The sequence below is a fragment of the Zootoca vivipara genome, chromosome 6 (genome assembly GCF_963506605.1).
Source record: "Zootoca vivipara chromosome 6, rZooViv1.1, whole genome shotgun sequence".
Classification (NCBI taxonomy): domain Eukaryota; kingdom Metazoa; phylum Chordata; class Lepidosauria; order Squamata; family Lacertidae; genus Zootoca; species Zootoca vivipara.
Window position 1 is genome coordinate 10,282,470 of NC_083281.1, and position 24,230 is coordinate 10,306,699.

The 24,230-nt window shown below is 48.0% G+C and overlaps 2 protein-coding genes across 3 annotated transcripts in view; both read right to left on the bottom strand.

The window, feature by feature from the left end:
- Positions 1 to 11,584, bottom strand: part of USHBP1 (USH1 protein network component harmonin binding protein 1) — a 28,566-nt gene extending 16,982 nt beyond the window's left edge. Inside the window, exons 1-7 of one of the 2 annotated variants that reach the window (XM_035121011.2) lie at positions 10,459 to 11,584; positions 7,109 to 7,257; positions 6,617 to 6,738; positions 5,177 to 5,295; positions 4,096 to 4,347; positions 2,515 to 2,607; positions 1,133 to 1,281 (exon numbers count right to left, since the gene is read on the bottom strand). In XM_035121011.2, the coding sequence (XP_034976902.2) occupies positions 1,133 to 1,281; positions 2,515 to 2,607; positions 4,096 to 4,347; positions 5,177 to 5,295; positions 6,617 to 6,738; positions 7,109 to 7,257; positions 10,459 to 10,467 (893 nt within the window). In that variant the 5' untranslated portion in view covers positions 10,468 to 11,584. Of the gene's footprint in view, positions 1 to 1,132; positions 1,282 to 2,514; positions 2,608 to 4,095; positions 4,348 to 5,176; positions 5,296 to 6,616; positions 6,739 to 7,108 lie in introns of both variants that reach the window. The other variant, XM_035121010.2, reaches the window with a different exon arrangement.
- A 133-nt stretch (positions 11,585 to 11,717) lies between these two features.
- Positions 11,718 to 23,645, bottom strand: BABAM1 (BRISC and BRCA1 A complex member 1). Its single transcript, XM_035120958.2, has 9 exons — positions 23,557 to 23,645; positions 21,667 to 21,998; positions 21,338 to 21,396; positions 16,343 to 16,463; positions 15,103 to 15,181; positions 14,920 to 14,944; positions 14,434 to 14,563; positions 12,975 to 13,061; positions 11,718 to 12,272 (listed from the first exon to the last, which is right to left on the bottom strand). The coding sequence occupies exons 2-9, from the start codon at positions 21,943 to 21,945 to the stop codon at positions 12,072 to 12,074; spliced, it is 981 nt and encodes a 326-aa protein (XP_034976849.2). The 5' UTR covers positions 21,946 to 21,998; positions 23,557 to 23,645; the 3' UTR covers positions 11,718 to 12,071.
- Between the last annotated feature and the right edge of the window lie 585 nt (positions 23,646 to 24,230).

The following is a 24,230-nucleotide window of genomic DNA, read 5'->3' on the forward strand; positions in this document are numbered from 1 at the left end:
CATCAATGCATTCTTGACATATGCCTGTCAAGCCTCTGCTTAAAGACCTCCAAAGAAGGAGACTCCACCACACTCCTTGGCAGCAAATTCCACTGCTGAACAGCTCTTACTGTCAGGAAGTTCTTCCTAATGTTTAGGTGTAATCTTCTTTCTTGTAGTTTGAATCCATTGCTCCGTGTCCGCTTCTCTGGAGCAGCAGAAAACAATCTTTCTCCCTCCTCCATATGACATCCTTTCATATATTGGCTATCATATCACCCATTAACCTTCTCTTCTCCAGGCTAAACATACCCAGCTCCCTAAGTCGTTCCTCATAAGGCATCGTTTCCAGGCCTTTGACCATTTTGGTTGCCCATTTCTGGACACGTTCCAGCTTGTCAGTATCCTTCTTGAACTGTGGTGCCCAGAACTGGATACAGTTCTAATTTTTTAAAAAGGTATTTAAGGTAACTCTCCCCAAAAGACCAGAAGGCCTTTTAGTAGGGACAACAGGTACAGGTGTCCCCAATAAAAACAGGTAGACTGATTTCTTTAATGCAAATATTATGTATGGAAGTGAGAGCTGGACCATAAAGAAGGCTGATCGCCGAAGAATTGATGCTTTTGAATTATGGTGCTGGAGGAGACTCTTGAGAGTCCCATGGACTGCAAGAAGATCACACCTATCCATTCTTAAGGAAATCAGCCCTGAGTGCTCCCTGGAAGGACAGATCGTGAAGCTGAGGCTCCAATACTTTGGCCACCTCATGAGAAGAGAAGAATCCTTGGAAAAGACTCTGATGTTGGGAAAGATGGAGGGCACAAGGAGAAGGGGACGACAGAGGACAAGATGGTTGGACAGTGTTCTCGAAGCTACGAACATGAGTTTGACCAAACTGCGGGAGGAAGTGCAAGACAGGAGTGCCTGGCATGCTCTGGTCCATGGGGTCACGAAGAGTCGGACACGACTAAACGACTAAACAAACAACAACATTATACGCACAAAAATGACGCAAAGGGACGGTAACAAATATTGTGTCAGCTGAAGCTGACCCAAAACGAAGAACTGGCAAATTGGACTCACAATTTTTTAATATATAAATAAAATGATTTAAAAAAAGAAAGCGAGAGAGAATAGTCGGGGCATCCTTACCCATGCAGCTCCTGCCTTTGATCTTCCATGCCTTTCGCGGGGGACTCCTCAGGGGGTGGGCCTTGCACGGGGTGCAGGCAGCAGACAGGGTAGGCACTGGGGGAACCGCGGAAACAGCAGGCAAAGTTTTGGGCTGCCACAAGTGGGTCCTGCAGGGCAAAGCAAGACAGCTTGAGGCAGAGTCCTCTTTGTGATCTATATTCAAAAAGGAATAGTAAACATGTACAGCAGGAAGGGAAGGGAGGCTGTAGAATCTGTTTGCCCTTGACCTCTAAAGTATCATCACACTGCTTTAACCGGTGATGGCTCCCCCCAAAGAGCCCTGGGAACTGTAGTTTGTTCAGGCTGCTGAACGTTCTTACAAGGTAAAGGTAAAGGGACCCCTGACCATTAGGTCCAGTCGTGACCGAATCTGGGGTTGCGGCGCTCATCTCACGTTATTGCCCGAGGGAGCTAGTGTATAGCTTCCGGGTCATGTGGCCAGCATGACTAAGCCGCTTCTGGCGAACCAGAGCAGCGCACGGAAACACTGTTTACCTTCCCGCTGTAGCGGTAACCTATTTATCTACTTGCATTTTGACGTGCTTTCGAACTGCTAGGTTGGCAGGAGCTGGGATCAAGCAACGGGAGCTCACCCCATCGCAGGGAGTCAAACCGCCGGCCTTCTGATCAGCAAGCCCTAGGCTCAGTGGTTTAACCCACAGCGCCACCTGCATCCCTGCTGAACATTCTTAGGAGACCCCTATTGAGCCAAAAGAGCTACAATTCGCAGGTTTCCCCTGGGAAAGAGGGACTGGTAGTTAAACCCCTCTGGGAAGTTCACCCTGCGTGAACTATATTTCCCAGTCCTTTCTTCTGCCCATCCGGAATCTTTTTGGTTATCCACAAGTCCTGGTGTCATGAGAGCAGTGGCGTAAGGCAAAGGTAAAGGACCCCTGGACAGTTAAGTCCAGTCAGAGGCGACTATGAGGGTTGCGGCACTCATCTCGCTTCAGGCCAAGGGAGCCGGCGTTTGTCCGCAGACAGCTTTCCGCATCATGTGGCCAGCATGATTAAACTGCTTCTGGCACAACGGAACACCGTGATGGTAACCAGAGCGCACGGAAATGCCGTTTACCTTCCCGCCGCAGCAGTACCTATTTATATACTCGCACTGGTGTGCTTTCGAACTGCTAGGTTGGCAGGAGCTTGGACAGAGCAACGGGAGCTCACCCTGTCGCAGGGATTTGAACCACCGACCTTCCAATCGGCAAGCTCAGTGGTTTAGACCTCAGCGCCACCCGAGTCCCAGCAGTGGCGCAGAGTCTAGTGAGCAAGGTTCTCTTTTAAGCTGCCCGAGTTGGTGATCATCAGGATATGTTCCTGGATGCCGAGAATCTCACCTGAAATCCCAAGGACTCTTTCTCCCTGACCGGGCTGGTGGCTCCGTAGGGAAGTGCCTCCATCTCGGAGAGGGCGCCCTGGAGATCTTTGACCTGGAGGGAAACGCGAGACAAACACTCACTATGCGCATCGTTGAGTTACCTGAGTCGCCCCAACACCTCGTTTTGCTCTGCGGCATCGCAAGGCATTTGGAGAGGCTAAAGAGACAGGGAGGTGTTTAAATTGATGGTATGCTTTTTGTGAGAACTTTTTAAAAAACAGAACGGGATACAAGGGGTTTTGGGAAAGGATACCATACATAATGAGATGAAGAAAATGGGTCCACTGTATGATCAGTGGAAACAGTTGGTCCTGGCAAGTATTAAAGGTAAAGGTAAAGGGACCCCTGACCATTAGGTCCAGTCCTGACCGACTCTGGAGTTGCGCGCTCATCTCGCATTATTGGCTGAGGGAGCCGGTGTACAGCTTCCAGGTCATGTGGCCAGCATGACAAAGCCGCTTCTGGCAACCCAGAGCAGCACATGGAAACGCCGTTTACCTTCCCGCTGTAGCGGTTCCTATTTATCTACTTGCATTTTGACGTGCTTTCGAACTGCTAGGTTGGCAGGAGCTGGGACCAAGCAACGGGAGTTCACCCCGTCACAGGGATTCGAACCGCCGACCTTCTGATCAGCAAGCCCTAGGCTCAGTGGTGCTCTCAATTCCAACCTGATAATTGCCACCTGCCCAGATTTTAACTTGTCTGAATTAATTTTAAGATGTATTTTAATTAACTGATGTCTGTTTTTATGCATATTGTGTTGTTTTTATGATGTTAGCTGCTCTGAGCCCGGCCTCGGCCAGGGAGGGCAGGATACAAATAAATTATTATTATTATTATTATTATTATTATTATTATTATTATTATTTATTCCCCCAAAACCTGGAGCTTTTCTCCGAGGTGTAATAGGGATGGATTTCCCAAAAAACGATGACTAAATTATTTGCCTATGCAGCAACAGCAGCCGGAATCCTCTATGCGCAGAAATGAAAAGGAGGAGGAATCTCAGCCCAGGAAGAGTGGTGCTTAAAATTGACGGACTGAGTGAGAGCAAGAGATCAATGTGATGAACTCTTTATTGAAGGGTGGGCAAGGATAAATATAATTGTAATAGAGAAAAATGTAATAGGCTATATAATGGAGTGGGAAAAGGCTGGGAATGAAAACATAATGGAAGTTGTTGTTGTTGTTGTTGTTGTTGTTGTTGTTGTTTATACCCCACCCATATGGCTGGCTTTCCCCAGCTACTCTGGGCGGCTTACAGCACATATGAAAACATAATGAAACACCAAACATTAAAAACTTCCCTATACGGGGTTGCCTTCAGATGTCTTCTAAAAGTTGTGTAGTTCTTTATCTCCTGGACATCTGAATGGGAGGGGGCTCCACAGATTTTAACAGATTAACTTCAAGGGTGGGAAGTCAAAACGTCAAGGGAAATAGGTGGTGAAGTCAAAATTAACTTGTTAATTAAAAATAAAAACTGAATTCTCAAACGGATGTGGGAATGCGGAGGAACAAACTCAAAGCTGGACTGCACCTTCCTCTGTAGTTTATCCCTCTCTTCCTGGTAAGCGCAGAGGGCAGCTTTTGATCTGCCGAGTTCGCCGTCCCTGCCTTCCAGCTCTTCACGGAGCACGGCATTCCTCTCTTCGTACAACGCGATTTCTCTCTCGTAGATGCTCATCCCATCTGCCAGGAACCCTGCTCCAAAAGCCTGGCATTCCGGGTCTGGCTGGGGCCAGGGATCTTTCTCGCCTCCTTGGAATCTCCTCAGGCTTTCTTCCAGGCCCTGGGAAATTAGAATGCATGGAACTGTAGAGCTAGAAGGGATCCCCAAGGGTCATCCAGTCCAACCCCCTGCAATTCAGGAATCTCAGCTAAAGCATCCCGGACAGATGACCATCCAACCTCTGTTTAAAAACCTCTAAAGAACGAGAATCCACCGCCTCCTTACCATGGTAGAAAAGCTCTTACTGTCAGAAAGTTCTTCCATGTGTTTGGTTGGAATCTCCTTTCTTTGTCACTTGAAGACATGGGTTCGAGTGCTACCCTCCGGAGCAGGAGAAAACTAACTTGCTCCCTCCTCCATTTGGCAGCCCTTGAGATATTTGAAGATGGCTCACATATCTCTTCTGAAGTCTCCTCTTTTCCAGGCTAGACATCCCCAATCCCCTCAACCGTTCCTCATCAGGCTGAGGCAGGAAGAACCAGCTTCACAAATTGCAGCTGGCTTACTAGCAGCTGCACATGTGAAAAGGATCTAGGGGTCTTGGTGGAATGCAAGCTTAACCTGAGTCAACTGTGTGATGCAGCAGCAAAAAAAGCTAATGCTATTCTAGGCTGCATTCACATAAGTCTAGTGTCCAGATCAAGGGAAGTCCTAGTCCCATTCTGTTCTGCCTTGGTCAGACCACACCTGGAACATGATGCCCAGTTCTGGGCACCACAATTTAAGAAGGATGTTGACTTCTAATAACCTTTCAAACCCCTCAGGGACACCAAACAGGTGCTGCCCTTTGCCGATGCCCTCCCGCCCCTTCCCTGAAAGAGAATGTGGACCCCTCAGGCTGGCAAATGGCCCCTGCCCCCAGGAGGAGAAGGAATGTGGCTTTGCCAACCTCCGTGGGCTCCATGCATCCTTCCAGCTTGCCGTTGGCGCTGGGGAGGCGGCTCCGATGGGCAAAGACGGTGTTCTCCAGGGACGTGACGGCCCTGTGGACATCGAGGAAGAGATCGTCTGGAAAAGAGGAAGGAGGAGAGAATGGGTGTTTTGTTTTGTTTTTAAAAAGTATTCTTTTTCCAATTATATTTTACTAATTTTAAACATTTTTAACATATGCAGCCAGAACACCATTTTGTATTTTCTCTTATTTTTATCGAATTCCCACCCTGTTTTCCATGTTGTTGTTGTTTCTTCCTCTTCTCTATCTAATCAAATCGTAACCACAATATTATACTCTAATCGCTTCTGCTGCTCAAAGCTCAAATATGTTTAGCCTGGAGAAGAGAAGGTTAAGGGGTGATATGATAGCCATGTTCAAATATATAAAAGGATGTCATATAGAGGAGGGAGAAAGGTTGTTTTCTGCTGCTCCAGAGAAGCGGACACGGAGCAATGGATTCAAACTACGAGAAAGAAGATTCCACCTAAACATTAGGAAGAACTTCCTGACAGTAAGAGCTGTTCGGCAGTGGAATTTGCTACCAAGGAGTGTGGTGCAGTCTCCTTCTTTGGAGGTCTTTAAGCAGAGGCTTGACAGGCATATGTCAAGAATGCTTTGATGGTGTTTCCTGCTTGGCAGGGGGTTGAACTGGATGGCCCTTGTGGTCTCTTCCAACTCTACGATTCTATGATATCCTGCTCGCGAATTCAGCATGCTATAATATTTCTTTAAGTAGTCCGAAAAAAGGCATCCTTTCTTCCGTAAAGCTCTCATCATTAGATCATCATCATCATCATTATTTTAAGTTATTGCACCTTTAAAATGGAAAGCAGAGAGCAGGCTCCAGCCAAGGAGACCTTCCAAATCTATAGAAAGATGGCAGTTAAGGGAGCATGTCCCCAGAAAGGGTGACCAGGATACATATGATCCAGGAACAGCCTGCAGGTTGCCAGAGTATATTATGTATGGAGAAAAGGTCAGGGCATTCTCAGTGGTGGCTCCTAAGCCCTAGAATGCCAGCCCTGCCAAGGGAGATACCCCTGGCACCAACGCCATCTCCTTTTGGGACCCACATCAAGTTCAGCCCATCCATCCTGGTGAATTGCATGGCAAGAAGAGGAAGCGAAAAAGTTGAAGCATCACTTCCTCCCTCGTGGAATTAAAGGGGTGTGGCCAAGCTGCGTCTAGGAACAGACCTCTCTGGTCTTAACCCCTTCATGCACTAACTAGCACTCGAGCACAGTTACGTTTGACTGCAGTCTCCTACCATCTCTAGGCCAGGGAAAGGCTCCGTGCCCGAGTTCAACTTTTCATTCAAGAACGAAAAGGATAAGAAACCTGCTTTGGTCTTTGGAGGAAAGACCATAGCCCTGCACAGACTCAGCAAAGCCTTACCTCTTTCAGGGTGGGCTGCCGGAGGAGGCAGGGCCGCTGCTGGATTTGGGAACGGCAGAGAGCATCGCGGTAGACTTGCCGTGTACTCAGAGCACAGGTCAGAGCACAGGTCGTCGTCCTCCCTGCAAGGAAGGACGTTTCAGTCCAGATCCAACCCAAAAATAAATCAAATCCCTCTGTTCTTGCTCTTACAATCCCCCTCCTATTCTAGAAATGGTCTGTCATCATTTCATGCACCAGATCGGGGTCCCTTCCAACTCTACAATTCTGTGATTCTAGGCTAGTGGCCATCGCTGCCTCCTGGGGCAGGGAGTTCCACAGATTCCCAACAACTGATATTCAGAAGCATTGCTGCCTCTGAACAGAGCCATTATGGCTAGTAGCCATGGGTAGCCTGGAGCGCAGAATCCTTTTAAGGCAGGGGGCTTTTGTGCCAGATAGAATTATTGCTCCCCCTGTACCCCGATGTGTGTGTGTGGGGGGAGAACTTACCTGGCCTTGCTCCGTTGCAGGCCCTCAATTTGGCCATGGAGGCGGGTGATGGTGACCAACAGCCCTGTGATATGCTCTTCGTAGCGGAGGATTGCTCCTTCGTCGGGTGTGTTGCCCCCAAACCTCTCGCCTGCAGGGTCCTCGTCCCCCTGGCTCCCAGAAGGCAGGGGTGTGAGCAAAACCAGAAAGGACATTGTCAGTACTGTTGTGGGATGGGGCAGCGACAGGCTGCAGTTCAACAGGTGCAGACCACGCATATCCAGAAAGGCCCGTGCATATAATGGGGGAGATCCTTACCTTGCAAGTCTATTATTACAAGAGCTTAAGAAGAGACCTGACAAGGCAGCGCGGTACAGTGGTTAGAATGGCTCTCAAAGGCTGCAGTGTGTGGCAGGAGAGGATGGCAAATTTGGAGGGAAGTTTCAAGGGCAATCAAATAAACATTTAAGCATTTCTGTGTAGTATAGTATAGTACCAAAATAACTTTTTAGGGTTACCAACTAAGGAGGACTGGCTTGTGAAACTGATGGACTAGGCTGAAATGGTGAAATTAACTGTCAAATTAAGAGGATATAAGGACAAAGGACATAATCTTCAGACATCTGTAGGGCTGTCATGTGGAAGAGGGAACAAGTTTCTTTTCTCCTGCTCTGGAGAGTAGGACTCGAACCCATGGCTTCAAGCTACAAGAAAGGAGGTTGTGACTAAACATCAGGAAGACCTTTCTGACGCAAGAGCTGTTCGATGGTGGAACGATCTCCCTCAGGTGGTGGTGGACTCTCCTTCCTTGGCAGTTTTTAAGCGAGGTTGGGTGGCCATCTGTTATGGATGCTTTAGCAGAGATTTCTGCATTGCAAGGGGTTGGACTAGATGACCCCCCGGGATCCTTTCCAACCCTACAATTCTATGAAAATGTTTAAGGAAGAAGGGAGACCACTAATGGATTACCTATGAAATTATCACCCATATGGGATGTCGCTGGCGGGATTTGAAATAGAAGATTACTGAAAGATTTATCGGTAGCGGGGTTTAGACAATTAAAAATATGTGCGTTATAAAACAGCTAATAAAAAGAACAGTTAAAAGCAAACATCAGGAAAGGAATGGGTGGGAAGAAGAAACTTTGTATGTTAAGAAAAAATGTATATGATGCTAAATGCTTTGAAATATTTTCGGAGGGAAAAAAATATCAAGAATATCAAGGCTTATTTGCGTTGATGAGGAAACGAGACTTTGCTTGTCTCAAATTTAGACCCTATAAATGAGATTACCTGGGAAAAGCAAGCTCATGTCTCTCACTGAGCTACACATATGTAAGAGGCTCGTTTATAATTATACTTTGGAAAGGATTCCTGTAGCTTGGCTTCTTGTAGCGAGGGAACCGCCAGAAGGCCCTCGGCACTGGACCTCAGTGTCCGGGCAGAATGATGGGGGTGGAGACGCTCCTTCAGGTATACTGGACTGAGGCAGTTTATAAAGTAGTTGTGTTCTGTATTGCAAACCAAGCACTGTTGGGACTTGCTTCTTTTTGCCTTCCAATGTATTTCTTATCAGTAAAAAATTTGGTGTGGTGCAAGCAGATTTATATCCTGAAAAGTTGGCCGAGAGAAAGTTCGAGAAGCACTGATCTAGAATGTGGGAGAGCAGGGTTCAAATCCTGCCACTCCACCTTGATGGGTGGCCAGTCACTGCCTCTTTCAGCCTACCTCGCAGGGTTGTTGGGGGGGGTAAATGGGGAGGGGAAGGAGAACCACAGAGGCCACCTTGAACCCCCTTGGAGGATATAAAAGTGGGATATGAATAGGGATAAATAAATACGCAAGGGGGGTGCAAATGTTATCCTGGATAGCTCAGCTGGTTGTGTGCGGTGCTGAGAATGCCAAGGTTGGAGGTTCGATCCCTGGACAGCTGCATGTTCCTGCATTGCAGGGGGTTGGACTTGATGACCAAACAGGGTCCCTTCCAACTCTACGATCCTACGAGACTTAGGAAAGCTGGTGTCCCCGGATCAAGTCTGTCCACTTTGCCAAATGAATGAAACCACATGGTTTTAACTGGATTTTAAACCCACGTGCAATTCATGGTTACGGTTTTGCATTTTGTCGTGCTGTTACCTTCCTTGGTATGTAGTGCAAACCGCTGTTCTGAATAATGTTTTTTATAGGGCAGCGGTGAGTTTGTGATCCAGAACAGGGAGAGGAGCACAATGCAAGCCGGCGTCAGGTCAATTGCAGACCTTAAGTCGGGATCAGCGATCTTTTGTGGTGAGCTAAGGAGCTTTCATGCGCAAGAGAGATTTAGTAGGGACAAGTAAGTCCATTGTTCCTGTGGAAAACAGGAAAGGGAGCCTTGCATCCTGCTGGTCAAGGCATCCTGCCTTGAAACGCTTCCTATTTAAGTGCATTAAAAAGAAGGAAAAGGGGATGGATTGTCGTCAGTTGCCTGAGCAGGTGGGGTCCCAGCAAGGCAAGACCCTCCAACATTTCTCTGATGAAAATAGGGACATCCTATTTAATATTCAATCCTATTCAAAGTGGGTGGTGCTGTGGGTTAAACCAGAGCCTAGGGCTTGCTGATCAGAAGGTTGGCGGTTCGAATCCCCGCAACGAGGTGAGCTCCCGTTGCTTGGTCCCAGCTCCTGCCAACCTAGCAGTTCGAAAGCACGTCAAAGTGCAAGTAGATAAATAGGTACCGCTACAGCGGGAAGGTAACCGTGCGCTGCTCTGGTTCGCCAGAAGCGGCTTAGTCATGCTGGCCACAAGACCCGGAAGCTGTACACTGGCTCCCTTGGCCAATACAGCGAGAGGAGCGCCGCAACCCCAGAGGGTCCCTTTACCTTTATTCAATAATAACACCCTGCCCATCTGACTGGGTTTCCCCAGCCATGAAACATTGAAAAACTTCCCTATCCAGGGCTGCCTTCAGATGTCTTCTAAAGGTTGTCTAGTGACTTGTCTCCTTGGCTCAAGGGTTGCATAACTCCAGACCCTCCAACATTTCTCCAATGGAAACAGGGACGTCCTAAGGAAAAGTGGGACATTCTGGGACCAAATCAGAAACCAGGACGGCTTCTGTAAATGCAGGATTGTCCCTGGAAAATAAGGACCCATGGAGGGTCTGACAGACCGTTGTAATGAGCGGACATGGCAAAAAAACAACAACCGAGGCTCCTGTTTGTTTTGGCGGGTCTACTCCCAAGTCATTGGGGTTGTTCCTGCATTTTTCCTTGCTTGGACAAGAAGGGAAGCGACCGAGGACGTTCTGGAAAGAGTGTGGCGGTGGCAGGAGGAAAGGGCTGAGAAGACTCAGGACCCCCAGCACCCCAAAAAAACAAAACCTTCTGCACTCACCTTGTCCATTCCAGCTTCTCCTGCCTTCTGGCTAAACTGCAGGGTGGCAAGAGAGAAACAGTCCGCTCTCTTCAGGTCCAGCCAGGATGGTAGGCAGCCGTCCTTTCCTGTTTCAAAACTCCAAACAGCCTGGACATGTTTCCTGTCCTCAGCGAGAGGGAGGAGTTGAGCTGGGAGCAACAGGAGGCAAGCACCTCTTCCTCTGCTTCAGCCTCAAACTGGCAGGTGGCGATTGGAAAAACAACAACAACAACCAGGGGTGGCACACAACTCAGTCCTACTCAGAGTAAACGCATGGCAATGAATGGACCTACCTAAGGCTGCTTTCTTGGTTGGCATCGGTATATTTCCCTGTCTCGCTAGATCAGGGGTGAGGAATCTCAGCTTCAAGGGGAAAATGTAACCCTCCAGGCCTCTCGATCTGGAGCCGTGTCACAGGCAGGTTGGAAGCGGGAGGAATTAGCTGGGGGACCCCCGAAGGGAAGAAGGCTCAGAACCAAGGGAGGGGTGGAGGAAGAAGACTGGGAGGAAGGGAGTATTGGAAGCTGAAAAGGTAATAGGGCTTAATGAGTCTGTGGCAGAGAGCAGTCCAGATTCGGAGGTAGGGGGGGCAAGAGACAGAGATGGGTCAGACGGGTTTCTTCCTCTCCTGTTGTGATCAGCTCCCCTCCCTGCTGATCTCCCAGAACCAGAAGAGGGCTGAAAAGGGCAGAGGATAGGTTGGCTGCATGCAGGCATGGTCTCCGATTGCTTGGGGGAAATCCTCCTGTAAATGATCCGCCTCCAGGTTAATAGGAACTTTTAAGCCAGGTGTCAGGGACTGGTTGGACGTACAGGAACGGTGGGAGGAACCAGCTGGGGAACCCTGAAAGGAAGAAGGCTCAGAGCCCAGGGAGGGGGGTGGGTGGGATGATGATGAGTGGGAAGAAGGAAACGAGGGAGAAGACTGGGAAGAGGAACTGTCAAAAACGGAAGGGATAACAGGAGTTAGTGAGCGGGGAGAATCTGTGGCAGAGGGCAGTCCAGAATCAGAGGCAGATGCTGAAGCAGGAGAGGAGGGAGGCCAGGAGGCAGAGAGGCACAGGTGTCCCCCGTTCCTGAAGCAACAAGCTCTCCTTCCTGCTGGTCTCCCCGGACCAAAAGAGGCATGTATCTCTCTTTATAAAATCTAATAAAATTTATTCAAAAAGAAACGGGGGGGGGGAGAACCCTCTTAAATTCCCAAAACGCAAATAAATCTCAGGAGACAGGCCGCTTTAACCATTGGAAAGGCCTTTTTAATCAGTTGACATTCAACATCCCCTTTTCCCTTCCTCTCTGCCCACTTCACTACAGACCACGAAAAAGGAGGGTAGCCAACTTCTTACACCCCTAGGTCATTTACCCCAGCCCCCAACAATATCTGGCAACAGCTTTGGTGAGGGGGGCGGGGACTGACAGACAGCTTGCATTTACGGAAGAAACACCCAGAGAGTTAAATCGCCAACAATGCTAAGGACACGAGGAATGTTGGCTGCAGAGATACTGGTACATTTGCTGGCCTGGCAGATGCTTTGCAAAGAGAGAGAGTGTCTCTGTGTGTGTCCCCCTCGGGTCCGCATCTCCCCCCCAAGTCACACGACAGCCTCAATCTCCACCGCCTCCTCTTCCTCCAGCATGCTGTAGGAGGCGTGGGTCTGGAAGGGTCTTTGCAGGGGGTGGGCAAGGAGTTTGGCCATGCAGTTGTGCAGCTCTACGGCCGGTCCGGTTAGGGACACTTCGTATTTGTAGTTGGTGCCTTTGCTGTCCAGGTTGCTGAAGAAAGCAAAGGTCTCCTGGAGAGGAGAGAGGAACCGCAAAGGTATAATGATGACAATGACTTTATTATTTGTACCCCGCCCACAAGACTAGGTTGCCCCAGCCACTGGGCGGCTATACATATAACTTAACATAATAGTATTCAGTGTCTGGGCTGAACGATGGAGGTGGAGACGCTCGTTCAGGTCTACAGGGCTGAGGCCATTTAGGGCTTTAAAGCATAAACACTTTGAATGGTGCTCGGAAAAGTACTGGGAGCCAGTGAAGGTCCTTTAGGACCAGTGTTATATGTTCTCGGCGGCTGCTCCCAGTCACTACCGTGTTTCTCATATTATAAGACACGTCTTATATTTATTTTTTCCTCAAAAAAACACACTATGACTTATTTTCAAGGGATGTCTTATTTTTTTCCTCCTCCTCCTGCCGCAGCCGGCATTGCTGCTGCGCCTATCACTATGTCTTATTTTCGGGGTATGGCTTATATTCCTTGAATGCTTAAAAATCCTGCTATGGCTTATTTTATGGGTATGTCTTAAAATATGAGAAACAGGGTAGTCTGGCAGCCACAATCAGCACATCTCTCTCAGCAGTGGAGTAAGTTCTTGCCAGCAATCTGCTCCTGAACTTGGCCAAGCTGGCTGCTGAGGGATGATTGGCAACATCCAGGGGACATCAGTGTGTGTCCCTGCCCACTCCCCTGGCCCAGCAATGCTTTTTACCTTCCAGCTGGTTTCCTCCTCTTTGTCCTCAGAGCCATTGTGGATGTAGAGCACGTCAAAGTAGTAATAAGGGCACTGGAGCATTTTCTGTGCAGAAAAGACAACAGCAGCAGCACGGTCACGAATGGAAGCAGGGTATATAGATGCCAGCGAAATTTACTAGTTTGCACCCATCGGTCTCAAGAGGCAATGGAGTGCACCTCAGAGGGTGAAGCCAAACTGCTGCACTAAGAGTACCCAAGTGGGCGCAAGCCTGGGCAATGTGTCTGGGGGTCCTGGGCTGCCCAGGCGACAGGACCCCCCCCCTTTGACCTCGCTGATGGGGTCCAAAGGGAAGCAGAGCAAGACGTTTGGCACCAGCTCGGCTGCAGGAGTTGCCGGAAGGAGGCATGCAAGGCGCCTTAGGGACTCCACTCTGGATTTGTGAAGGGTTTACTCCTGAGCCTTTTCTTCTCCCGAAGATGTCGCACGAGGCAGCGGAGGTTTAGGGCCAGAGTTTTCCTTCTCCTAGATGGGCTCCCTTCCCAGGTGGATGAGCCCCACCTGCCCCTCGCTTCCCTTTATGGCGTGGGCAGAAACTGCCTTCTTGACCATTGGTCTCATGTGCTCCATCCACCAGAGCGGGTCTTCGCATGCAAGAGAAGCCCCTTACTCACTGAGGGTTTGAGACCCATCAGCTCCCCTCACCTGGATCGGTCAGCTAGTCAAAGCCAACTCCTGGGATGTGGCCGTTGTCGCCTGCTGGCAGCTTCTAGGAGCCACAGGTGAGAGCTGAGTGCTGGGGGAGGGGGACCAAAGGTGGACAAACTGCCCCAGAAGTAGCGGGACTCCTTCTGCTCCAACTCTATGATTCTATGATTCTCTTCCAACTCTATGATTCTATTATTCTGCTCCCCCATACAAGGAATGTTACTACCCCACAAATTGATAGACAGATAGATAACATGCACACAGACATATGGGAGATACAGACCTCCTCTGTCAGCCCACTCAGGGAAAGACATTCAATATGGCAGGAAGTTTTTAAGAGGGGGGATAAAAAAGGGGGGGATTACCAGCGAAGGCGGAATGGCTTAGGAAACTGATGAGCTATGCTGAAATTGACTGCTGAACTAAGAGGACATGTTGAATCGTCTAAGAATGGAGACCATGGATCCGTACATGAAGTCGCAGGCAGGGTTTGAAGTATAAGCAGCGGGTTAGTAAAAGAATGAACGATATTGGGGCTTAGATCATGAAAACGTGCGTGTTTTTAAAACAGCTAACGAAAAGGAGTAATGAAAGCAAACATCAGGAAAGGAGGGGTGGGGAGTCAAGAAGGCGTTATGTATTTAATTATTTAAAAAACCACCTGTATATGATGGCAAGCATTTTGGAATATCATTGGAGACTTAATAAAAATTATATATAAAGAGAAATAAATAAAAGAGGGTGTGTGTGTGAAAAAAGGAACGGGCACCTTCATCTGTTCCGTGATTGTGACCGGGGGATGGCAAGCCGGGCGGCTATAAACCAGGATGGTCCTGACCACGTATGGCGGTGGGATGCTCTGCACATTCTCCGTCACGGGCAGTTCTGTCTTCTGCTGTCTGCATAGATGGGGGAGAAGGAGGGAAGTTTGGGTCCGGGGACCTGGGCTGATAGCGGGTTTCCTGCAGGCTCTCCAAGCCCAGCGCCCCCCACCCCCCGAGCTAGAGGGAGCAATGGGGAAAGCCCACTTCCCCTGTTCCTAAGGCAGCCAGGATCCTTCCTGCTCGACTCAGCATTTAATGGAGGATCATGAGGACTAGCACCTTATTTTTTTAGGGGTGGGTCACAGTGAGGTAGTGCAGAAGGTCACAGGGGTCTAGTCCCCGCTGGCATCTCCAGGGAAAGGGTTTCTTGTCTGAAACATCCCAGGAACAACCCTGTGCCCGTCCCACCGGGATGAAGGAGAGAAACTTACATGAGGCTGAAAAGACCTTCGAGATCTTCAAGGAGGGAGAAAAGTTAAGGTGGATAATTCTCTGCAGTGTGCTGGTATCCAGTCCCTCCCAGTCCAGATCCAAAATTCCCCTGAATCAGGGAACCCCAAGGGTCATCTAGCCCAACCCGCCGCAATCCTGCCGGCACACAGCGAAAAGGATACTGAAGGACTTGCACACCACTGTCTCCAGGTCATACAAACAGCTGCAAACTTCTCTAGGATCAGAGGTGAATCCAGAGAGCTGGTGGGGTGGGGTGGGGGTGGGGGGAGAAAACCACAATGCAGATGATTATCCGTCTTCATTTCATTTCACTTTTGATTTGTGTTCTGCCTTTCTATGTAACAGCACACAAGGCAGTTTACAAACCTGATCCACTACAAAAAGTCACAATAAAAACATAACTTTAAACTAAACGGCTTATATCAAATAAAGCAATTTTCAGCTATCCATTAGAATACACCACTCAACAGTAAAATTAAAAATCAGCGGTTAAGCAGTTTACACTTTACAATTACAATAAAGAATTACTAAACTGTAATCAATAAAAATAATGGCATAATTTATACAATGCATAAAATACCACCAAACGTACACAACCATGTAAAAGGATCAAATTGAGAAACAAGGGCACACAACTTATAAAATTGTTTGTTTGTTTTTTAAGTATCCCTGAACTCCTTGAGCATCGCAAGACAAAGGAAAAGCTACAAAGTAGGAAGGTTATTTACCTCCCCGCAAAAAAAAAAAAGAGATTGAGAAGCTGGGAAAGGGCATCCAAACTGTTTGAGGGGATGGAGCAGAAAACATGAGATAGCTCAGTCGGTAGAGCATCAGACTCTTAATCTCAGAGTCGTGGGTTCAAGCCCCACGTCCGGCGAAAGATTCCTGCCTTGCAGCGGGTTGCATTTGATGACCCTCAGGGGTCCCTTCCAGCTCTACAATTATATGATTCTAGTATCTCCTCCAATTCCAGGGCTAAAGGGCTTGGGCAAAGAAACACAACCGCTGTGTGAAATGTGACGGTGCAGGTCAGAAGCTGTCACAGTTGGGGGGGGGGGCAATAACAACTCCAGAGGAGCGGACACGGAGCAATGGATTCAAACTACAAGAAAGAAGATTCCACCTAAACATTAGGAAGAACTTCCTGACAGTAAGAGCTGTTCGGCAGTGAAATTTGCTGCCAAGGAGTGTGGTGGAGTCTCCTTCTTTGCAGGTCTTTAAGCAGAGCCTTGACAGGCATATGTCAAGAATGCTTTGATGGTCTTTCCTGCTCGGCAGGGGGTTGGACTAGATGGCCCTTGTGGTCTCTTCCAACTCTATGATTCTATGAACCACAATCCCTGAGCAGTCTGCAGTCAGATGGGTGGTCAGAGAAAAGAGACAGAAGAAGCCCAAACGTACCCAGGTGACGTCGTTGTTGACCACCACCAGCGCAAACTCGTGGCTCTTGTCGATTTTGTGCTTGGTCCGGACGAACATCTCTATCATCTTCTGGGAGATGTTCAGAGCGTTGGTTTTGGATCTTACAGAGAGACAGACAGACAGACAGAGAAAGAGAGAGAATATGCCTGTGAGCAAATTTGTGGGGATCAGCACTCTCTCAGAATGGAGCAGAGTGCCGTTGCAGAGCACATCCATGGCACACAGAAGGACCCAGGTTCAATATTCTGGTGTTTTTCTGTTTTAAAAGGACCTCAGTGAGATGGAGCCCAAGGAAAGATCATCTTCTGCTACTGTACCGCCAGATGGAACTAGTGGTTCTGACTCTCTTCAGTTGAAGCAGTCCTATTATTAAAAATTCCCTCCCATCAGATGTCAAGGAAATAAGCATCTATCTGACTTTTAGAAGACATCGGAAGGAGTTAACATACAAACTACGGGAGGAGGACAACCGTGACTTCAAGGGAGAATGGGAACTTTTTACAAATCATCTAAAAAGATAATTACTGTATCTAAAAAGATTTGGACTTCTTAGCAGGTTTTGAATAAACATCCACAACTTTATTAGTAAAAGAGAAGACAGATAAGGTAAATGATATGTACAAAATTACAACATGCAGAGAACAATATGTATAAACAAACCAGAGAGGGGAGCTGAGGGAAGTCCATGGAGGGGGGGGGAGGGAATAAAAGGGGGGGAGGAATGTGATTGGGTACATTGATTGTTAAATTGTTTTGGTAAATTTGTTTTAATAAAAAAATACTTTTTTAAAAAAAGAAGAAGACGACACCATCGGAAGGCAGCCCTGTTTTTAATGTTTGAGAGGTTTTTTGTGACTTAAAATGCTGCCCAGAGTAGCTGAGGCAACCCAGTTAGATGAGTGGCATATAAATAAATAATTTATTATTTATTATTATTATTATTATTAGCCAATCCATCAGACTGAGTTCACCCAGCTACTGCGGGCAGCTTCCAGCATATCCAAAAACATAATAAAACAACACAGATTAAAAACTTCCCTATACAGGGCTGCATTCAGATGTTTTCTAAAAGTTGTGTAATTCTTTATCTCCCTAGCATCTGATGGGAGGGCGTTCCACAGTGCGGGTGCCACCACCGAGAAGGCCCTCTGCCTGATTCCCTGTAACCTCACTTCTCGCAGTGAGGGAACCAGCAGAAGGCCCTCGGCGCTGGATCTTAGTGTTTGAGCTGAATGACAGAGGTGGAGATGCTCCTTCAGGTATACAGGGCCGAGGCTGTTTAGGGCTGCCAAGGTCAGAAGGTCAGCACCAACAGTTTGAATTGTGCCCAGAAACACACTAGGAGCCAATGAAGATCCTTTAGGACCAGTGTTATATGTTCCTAGCAGCCACTCCCAGTCACCAGTCTGGCAGTCACATTCTGGATTAGTTGTAATAATAATATTGATAATAATTTATTATTTATACTCCGCCCATCCAGCTGGGTTTCCCCAGCCACTCTGGGCAGCTCCCAACAGATTAAAAACAGAATAAAACATCAAAAAACAGAAACATTGTAGTTTCTGAGTCACCTTCAAGGGTAGCCCCATGTACCTGTAGCGCGCATGGCAGTAGTCCGAGCGGGAGATAACCAGATCATGCACCACTCTGGCGAGACAGGGAGCAGGCAGGCAGGGTCTTAGCCGGCATACCAGATGGAGCTGATAGGCAGCTGCCCTGGATACAGAATTGACCTGCGCCTCCATGGACCGTTGTGAGTCCAAATCAGGGGTCAGCAAAGTTTATCTTGCCTGGGCCAGATCGGTCACACGGAGACCCCTCCGCAGGCTGGATTGTGCATGCACCTGTGATTTCCAGTGTCTGCACGTGTGCAGATGCGATTTCCCTGCACCATGCTGCGCCGTTTTAGCGCAGCGCACGAGCGGGCGGCTCAGTTCGGGGGGTGGCTCGTGGGCCGGTCAAACAACCTCCACAGGCTGCTTCCGGCCCATGGGCCTTAGGTTGCTGACCCCTGGCCCAAAATGACCTCCAGGCTGCGCACCTGTTCCTTCAGGGGCACAGTTACCCCATTCAGGACGAGGGAGTCCCCCCTACCTGCCTTCTCCCTGTCCCCCAGAAACAGCACTTCTGTCTTGTCAGGATTCAACCTCAATCCGTTAGCTGCCATCCATCCTCCAACCACCTCCAGACACTCACATTATTATTATTATTATTATTATTATTATTATTATTATTATTATTATAGAAATACTTTCTTGTCAATGTACCACTTGTTTACAGTGAGATTAAACGAGCCCCCCCCAATCTCTCAGTCCTTGTTACACTCTGTGTGCCGTCATACGACCATCAACCCCGAACGTCGGCTGCAATGTTGCTGTCTTCCATTCAGCAGCCTCACGGCCCATGGGTAGAAACTGTTCTTTAACCTGTTGGCGCGGCTTATCATGCTTCTATATCTCCTGCCCGAGGGCAGGAGATTAAAAAGGTGCTGGCCAGGGTATGAGTCCTCCCTGAGAATGTTCCTCGCTCTTCTGAGGCAACGGTCTCCCGCGATAACATCTAGCAGACCCACGATATCGTGTGCTGTCTTCACCACCCTCCGTAGGGACTCTCTGTCCATACCACACCATAATGCAGTATGAGAGAACACTTTCTACCGTGGACTGATAGAAGGAAATCATCAGTTGCTGTCCAAACTTGCTCTTTCGCGAGACCCTAAGGAAATGAAGTCTCTCTTGGGCCTTCCTAACCACCTGGGCTGTTTTGACCTTCCAAGTTAGGTCCTCACTAAGATGGACTCCCAGGCATTTAAAGGAAGAGACTCTCTCCACACCACACACCCCAAATATGCAATGGGGCTAGCTCCCCTCTCTTCCTCCAAAAGTCCAACACCATGTCCTTTGCTTTGCCAATGTTTAGGTGCAGATTGTTCTCTGAGGACCATGTGGATACCTTTTGAACCTCCCCCCTGAACGCAGATTGGTCACTGCCTGTAATTAAACCCATTATGGTGGTGTCATCAGCAAACTTAATAATTGCAGTAGATGGGTCAGATGAAATGCAATCATATGTACACAACGAATACAGGTATGGACTTAGCACACATCCCTGTGGAGTGCATGTGCTGAGCTTCAGGGAGGTAGATGTAACAGGTCCAATCCTCACTCTTTGTGTCCGATCTCTCAGAAAGTCTTTAATCCAATCACAGATGTTAGCAGAAAGGTCCAGGTCCCTTAACTTTCCGATGAGAATGTTGAAAGCCAAGCTATAATCAATAAACAGCATTCTGACATAATTCCCTGGTCTCTCCAGATGACTCGCTGCAAGGTTGTAGCAATGGCATCATCTGTTGACCTATTTCTCCTATAGGCGAACTGGTGTTTATCAAAGTCCGGTGGAAAACATGTTCTAAGATGGAACAATCTCTCGAAGCAATTCATCACTACAGATGTTAGTGCAATGGGTCTTTAATCATTTAGGCAGTTAATTGCTGTTTTCTTTGGGACTGGGATAACGAGGGCCGCTTTCAAACATGATGGAACACAAGCGGTTTGCAGAGAGATGTTGTTATTATTATTAAGCCACTAGCTGGCCCGGGCACGCATTGCTGTGCCTGACTCAGGGTCCTTGTTTCCCAGGAAAGGGGGAGGATGTGTCCGTTCCCCCCTGGACTTTGTCCCCCCCCCCCCGTTGTTGTGTCTCATCCCTGTGATTCCTCCCATCCTGTTGTGATCCATGAGGTATCCCGTCCCCCCTCGCCCCACCCCCCGGGTCATCCCTGTGACTCCCCCCACCCTGGCTCAACCCATAACCTATTCGGTCCCTCCTCCCCCACCCCCCACCCAGGGCTCCACTCGGCCTAGTCTGTAAAGTAGAGCCGAGACCTAGTCTGTAGGCTGTAGAGCCGAGGCCTAGTCTGTAGGCTGTAAAGTAGAGCCGAAGCCTAGTCTGTAGGCCTTGGCTCAACCTAGTATGTAAATGAGAGCTGAGGCCTCCTCCCTGTACAGTCGTACCTCGGGTTACGAACACCTCGGTTTGCGAACAGTGTTTTCGCCGCGCGTGCGTGCGCAGAAGCGTCGCATGCGCGCGCTCTGCGCATGCGCAAAAATCACACTTTGCGCATGCGCAAAATGGCGCTGCGCATCGCGTTCGGGTTACGAACTATTACGAACTAGGTATTACTGTATCTCCATTCCTTGGCCCCCACCCTTGGAAAAGGAACTGTCAGCTTCTGGGTTCTATTTCCCAGCATGCACTTTGGCGTGAGTTGTGTGTTCTGAAACACGGGGTTTTGGGTTTTTTTTACGTGGCCCAGGTGTGACATCTGTGTACAGAAACTGTCTTAGGTTACTCTCTTATTCGCATGTGGCGTTGTGTCCAAATTTCAACGCTATCGGTCAAGCGGTTTCGTTGAACATTAGAGAGGAACGGACATGCCCAGTTTTCATTTATATATATATATAGATGAGGACTGGAATCTTAGTTTTGTCTTAAGTGAAAGGAGAATAGCACCTACTCTGAATGCAGAATGTCCCAGTTTTAATCCCTGATGGCATCTCCAGGTAGCCCTGGCAGAGACCCCCGTCTGAAGCCCTGGAGAGACACTACCGGCCAGTGCTGACAATACTGAACTAGATGGAGCACAGGCCTCACTCCCTATCCATCTCTATTTTCACAGGCAGGTGCTCTTGAGAGGGCCAAATGGTATCACACTCAGATCTGGCATAGGGGCTACAAGCTGCCAACCAGTATATACCAGTCCTCTGCAAATTTGTTGGGGTTTTGTTTTTTAGGGGGTGCAGTGAGGGGAACATGACTGCAGAAAGCCAGGTTTTAGAGGCTCCGCATTTGCCCGTTTCATCAAAACGCCTTGCGCAGTAGACATGTGGGAAACCGCCAAGGCTTATCGCCTTCTTCTGATTTTCTTCTGCAACAGAAAAATGTCAGCCGACCAGAAGGGGAAAGGCCACTCACCCGTTGAACGACTCCAGTTTCGAGTGGGACATTTCCTCCGAGAGGTCAAGGCAGATGATCTGAGAGAGAGAATATCAAGGTCATGTTCCACAGAATTGTAGAGTTGGAAGGGACCCCAAGGGTCATCCAGTCCAACCCCCTGCAATGCAGGAATCTTTCGCCCAACGTGGGGGTTGAACCCATGACCCCCAGATTAACAGTCTCCTGCTCTACCAACTAAGCTATCCCAAACTGTCCAACAAATCTCTAAAAATGCCTCTTCTAGGATGAGTAGATGGGACCAAGGAGGGGCTGGCCCGAAAAAGTCGAGGACAGAATAAGCTACTCACCACTTTTTCCGGGCAGTTGACCCGTGGCGTCCTGACTTGGAACTCGGTGGGTGGGACTGTAGGAGGCCAGCCTTTCCCATTGGTGGCCGTGGCGCTCTGGGGGCTGTCCCCCGTGCTGGCTGCCTCCCCTTCCCCCTCGCTGCGGCTGCCCACGCTCGCCTGGGTGCTCAGGGTGCGGTCTTCGGCGCCCTCGGGGTTCGAGCGGGTCCTGGGGCGCAGCTCGGCCGTCACTTTCTCCTCCTCCTCCTCCGTCGCACTGCTGGGCTCCGACGTATCCATCAGGGCACCACGGTCGAGTGGGGAGTCCAGGTTTGCTGTTCCGGAAGGCCTTCCTGGAAAGGGGAGAAAGCAACACGGTTTTGGGGGGTGACAGATCCATGGTGGGGGCAACAGATCCAGAATGGGGGGAGCCCTGATCAGGAGCATAAGGACATCGAGCCAAAGGGCCTCCTGTCCTCACAGTGGCCAAATACCCCTAAGAAACTAGGAATCCAGATAGACTGCCTCTGGACCTGGAGGTTCATAAAAGCCTGACTGCTGGATCAGTCCAAAGGGGGCTCGTCTAATCCAGCCTCCTGTTCTCACCATGGCCTAATAACAATAACAATATTTCAGGGCAGGTCACAACATAACATTACTATGTAAAAACCACAAAATATATAATAAAAATAAGAACAGAAGAACAGAAACAAACAAATAATTCAACATTCTTGTTTTTATTATGTATTTTGTGTTTTTTATATTTTATATATACCCTGAGACCTGTGGGTATATGGCCGGTATACAGAGGCAATAAATAACAATAAATAGAAATAATAACCATAACAAACAAACAAACAAACAAATCTCCCCTCCCACAATACATTTAAAAGGGCTTCGGATGGCAAGACCTGAGTGCAAAAACTCTCTTGAATTAAGACTCCCAGAAATTGTTACTCAAGCAGTATGTGGCAGCAGTCAATTTAATCTATTTAATGACATGAAAACACCATTTCCCAAATTATCCTTACAATGTATGATTTTTAGACCCTAAATAAGTTCAAGCTTTTCTACAGTGATAACATTTGTGTTGTTCATCCCCATAGATTTTCTTCAGTCAAAATAGTAAGATGTATCCACAATATAAATTCGAGAGAGTTTACATTTTGCTTAGGAATGTAAACAAGGTGATGTTGCTGGGCTGTAACTTTTTGATTCTGTACAAAATGTAAAAAGTAGAAGGAAAAGCAACAGGCAAAAGATTTGTGGTGGATCAGGTAAAGTCCTTCTTGGAGCAATGCAAAATTAACTTACGAAACTTCCTGCTGCAGGACCATTTAAGGCTTTAAAAGCAGATCAGATAAGTTCATGGAGCAAGAGATGGTCTACTCTTATGTATACTGTACAGTTAACTTGCTTTATCTCTGATTCTACCACATATCTTATCCATTTCTACACTCAGTTGGCTGTTGCTCCTGACAAGACCAGCTCTGCAAGAACAGAGCTGCAGCGTTAAAAACAATGTCCCTTGCAAGAGCTAGGCTACCGGTATCATGCTCTGATCCTGGCTTTTATCATTCACCCAGCATGATAGCTTGGTGTAGTTTGCAAAGCTAAGAGAGAAATTTGCAATAATCATGACAACTTGACACACACACACACACAACTGAAATTGGTTGCACAACTCATAGGGTCACCATCTTTCTGATTTTCCTTTGCAACCAGAAGCATAAATTTATATGAATTATCTTTGCAGCAGGGCTTGACAGCTCCTCCCCATCCCCATAATAGGTGAGCTTTCCAGATACAAAAAGGAGGCTTTGTACCAAATATAATCCGTTTAGCATCCTTTATCGTCTCATCCAAAGCAGCCCATATATGACCTCCCCCTTTTCCTGGAAAATCACCTACCTCGACCCCTTTTGTTCCAAACGCAAGCAACCTGTAAAACCAGTGATCGTTCACTGGGAAAATAAGATTTCTTGCAAACCAGACCGGAAGTGTAGGGAAGGGAAGAACCATATGCCTGCCCCCTCTCCTCGCAATGGATGCTGGGATTTGTAGTTCTCACTTCCGAACGCCGTGCAAAGGAGCTGTTTGTTGAAAGACGCAATTCTACAATAGATTGGGGTTTTGTTTTTTTGTTTCCCTTCCAGACAGCTGGAATGCAACTGAATCACCCTGGTTGAAGTAGTTATAAAGAAGGCTGGCATAGAAAAGGATGTCGATGTAATGAAGAAATAAGGTAGAGAGGGTGGATAATAGAAGGAACGCAAAATAAATCATTGGATGGGTAGATGCAAATAAATGGCATAAAAAAATAAATGGATGAATGCAAATACAGTAAATGTCATGAATAAATAAAGTCAGGGTGTAAATCCAAAAAGAAAAGATGGGGTTTAGCCAAGTCTACCAAAATAAGCCGGAAATCTTGTCTGCGGACAAAAGTACCGAGTCCTCTATGTCTTTCTTGGGCTGAATGGGGGACAAATAGAGCCAACTATACCGTCAATCAAGTGATGTAAAAACCAACTCCAGACCAATCAACAGGGCAGGCGGGTAAAGGAAAAAGGGGCAGAGGCCTC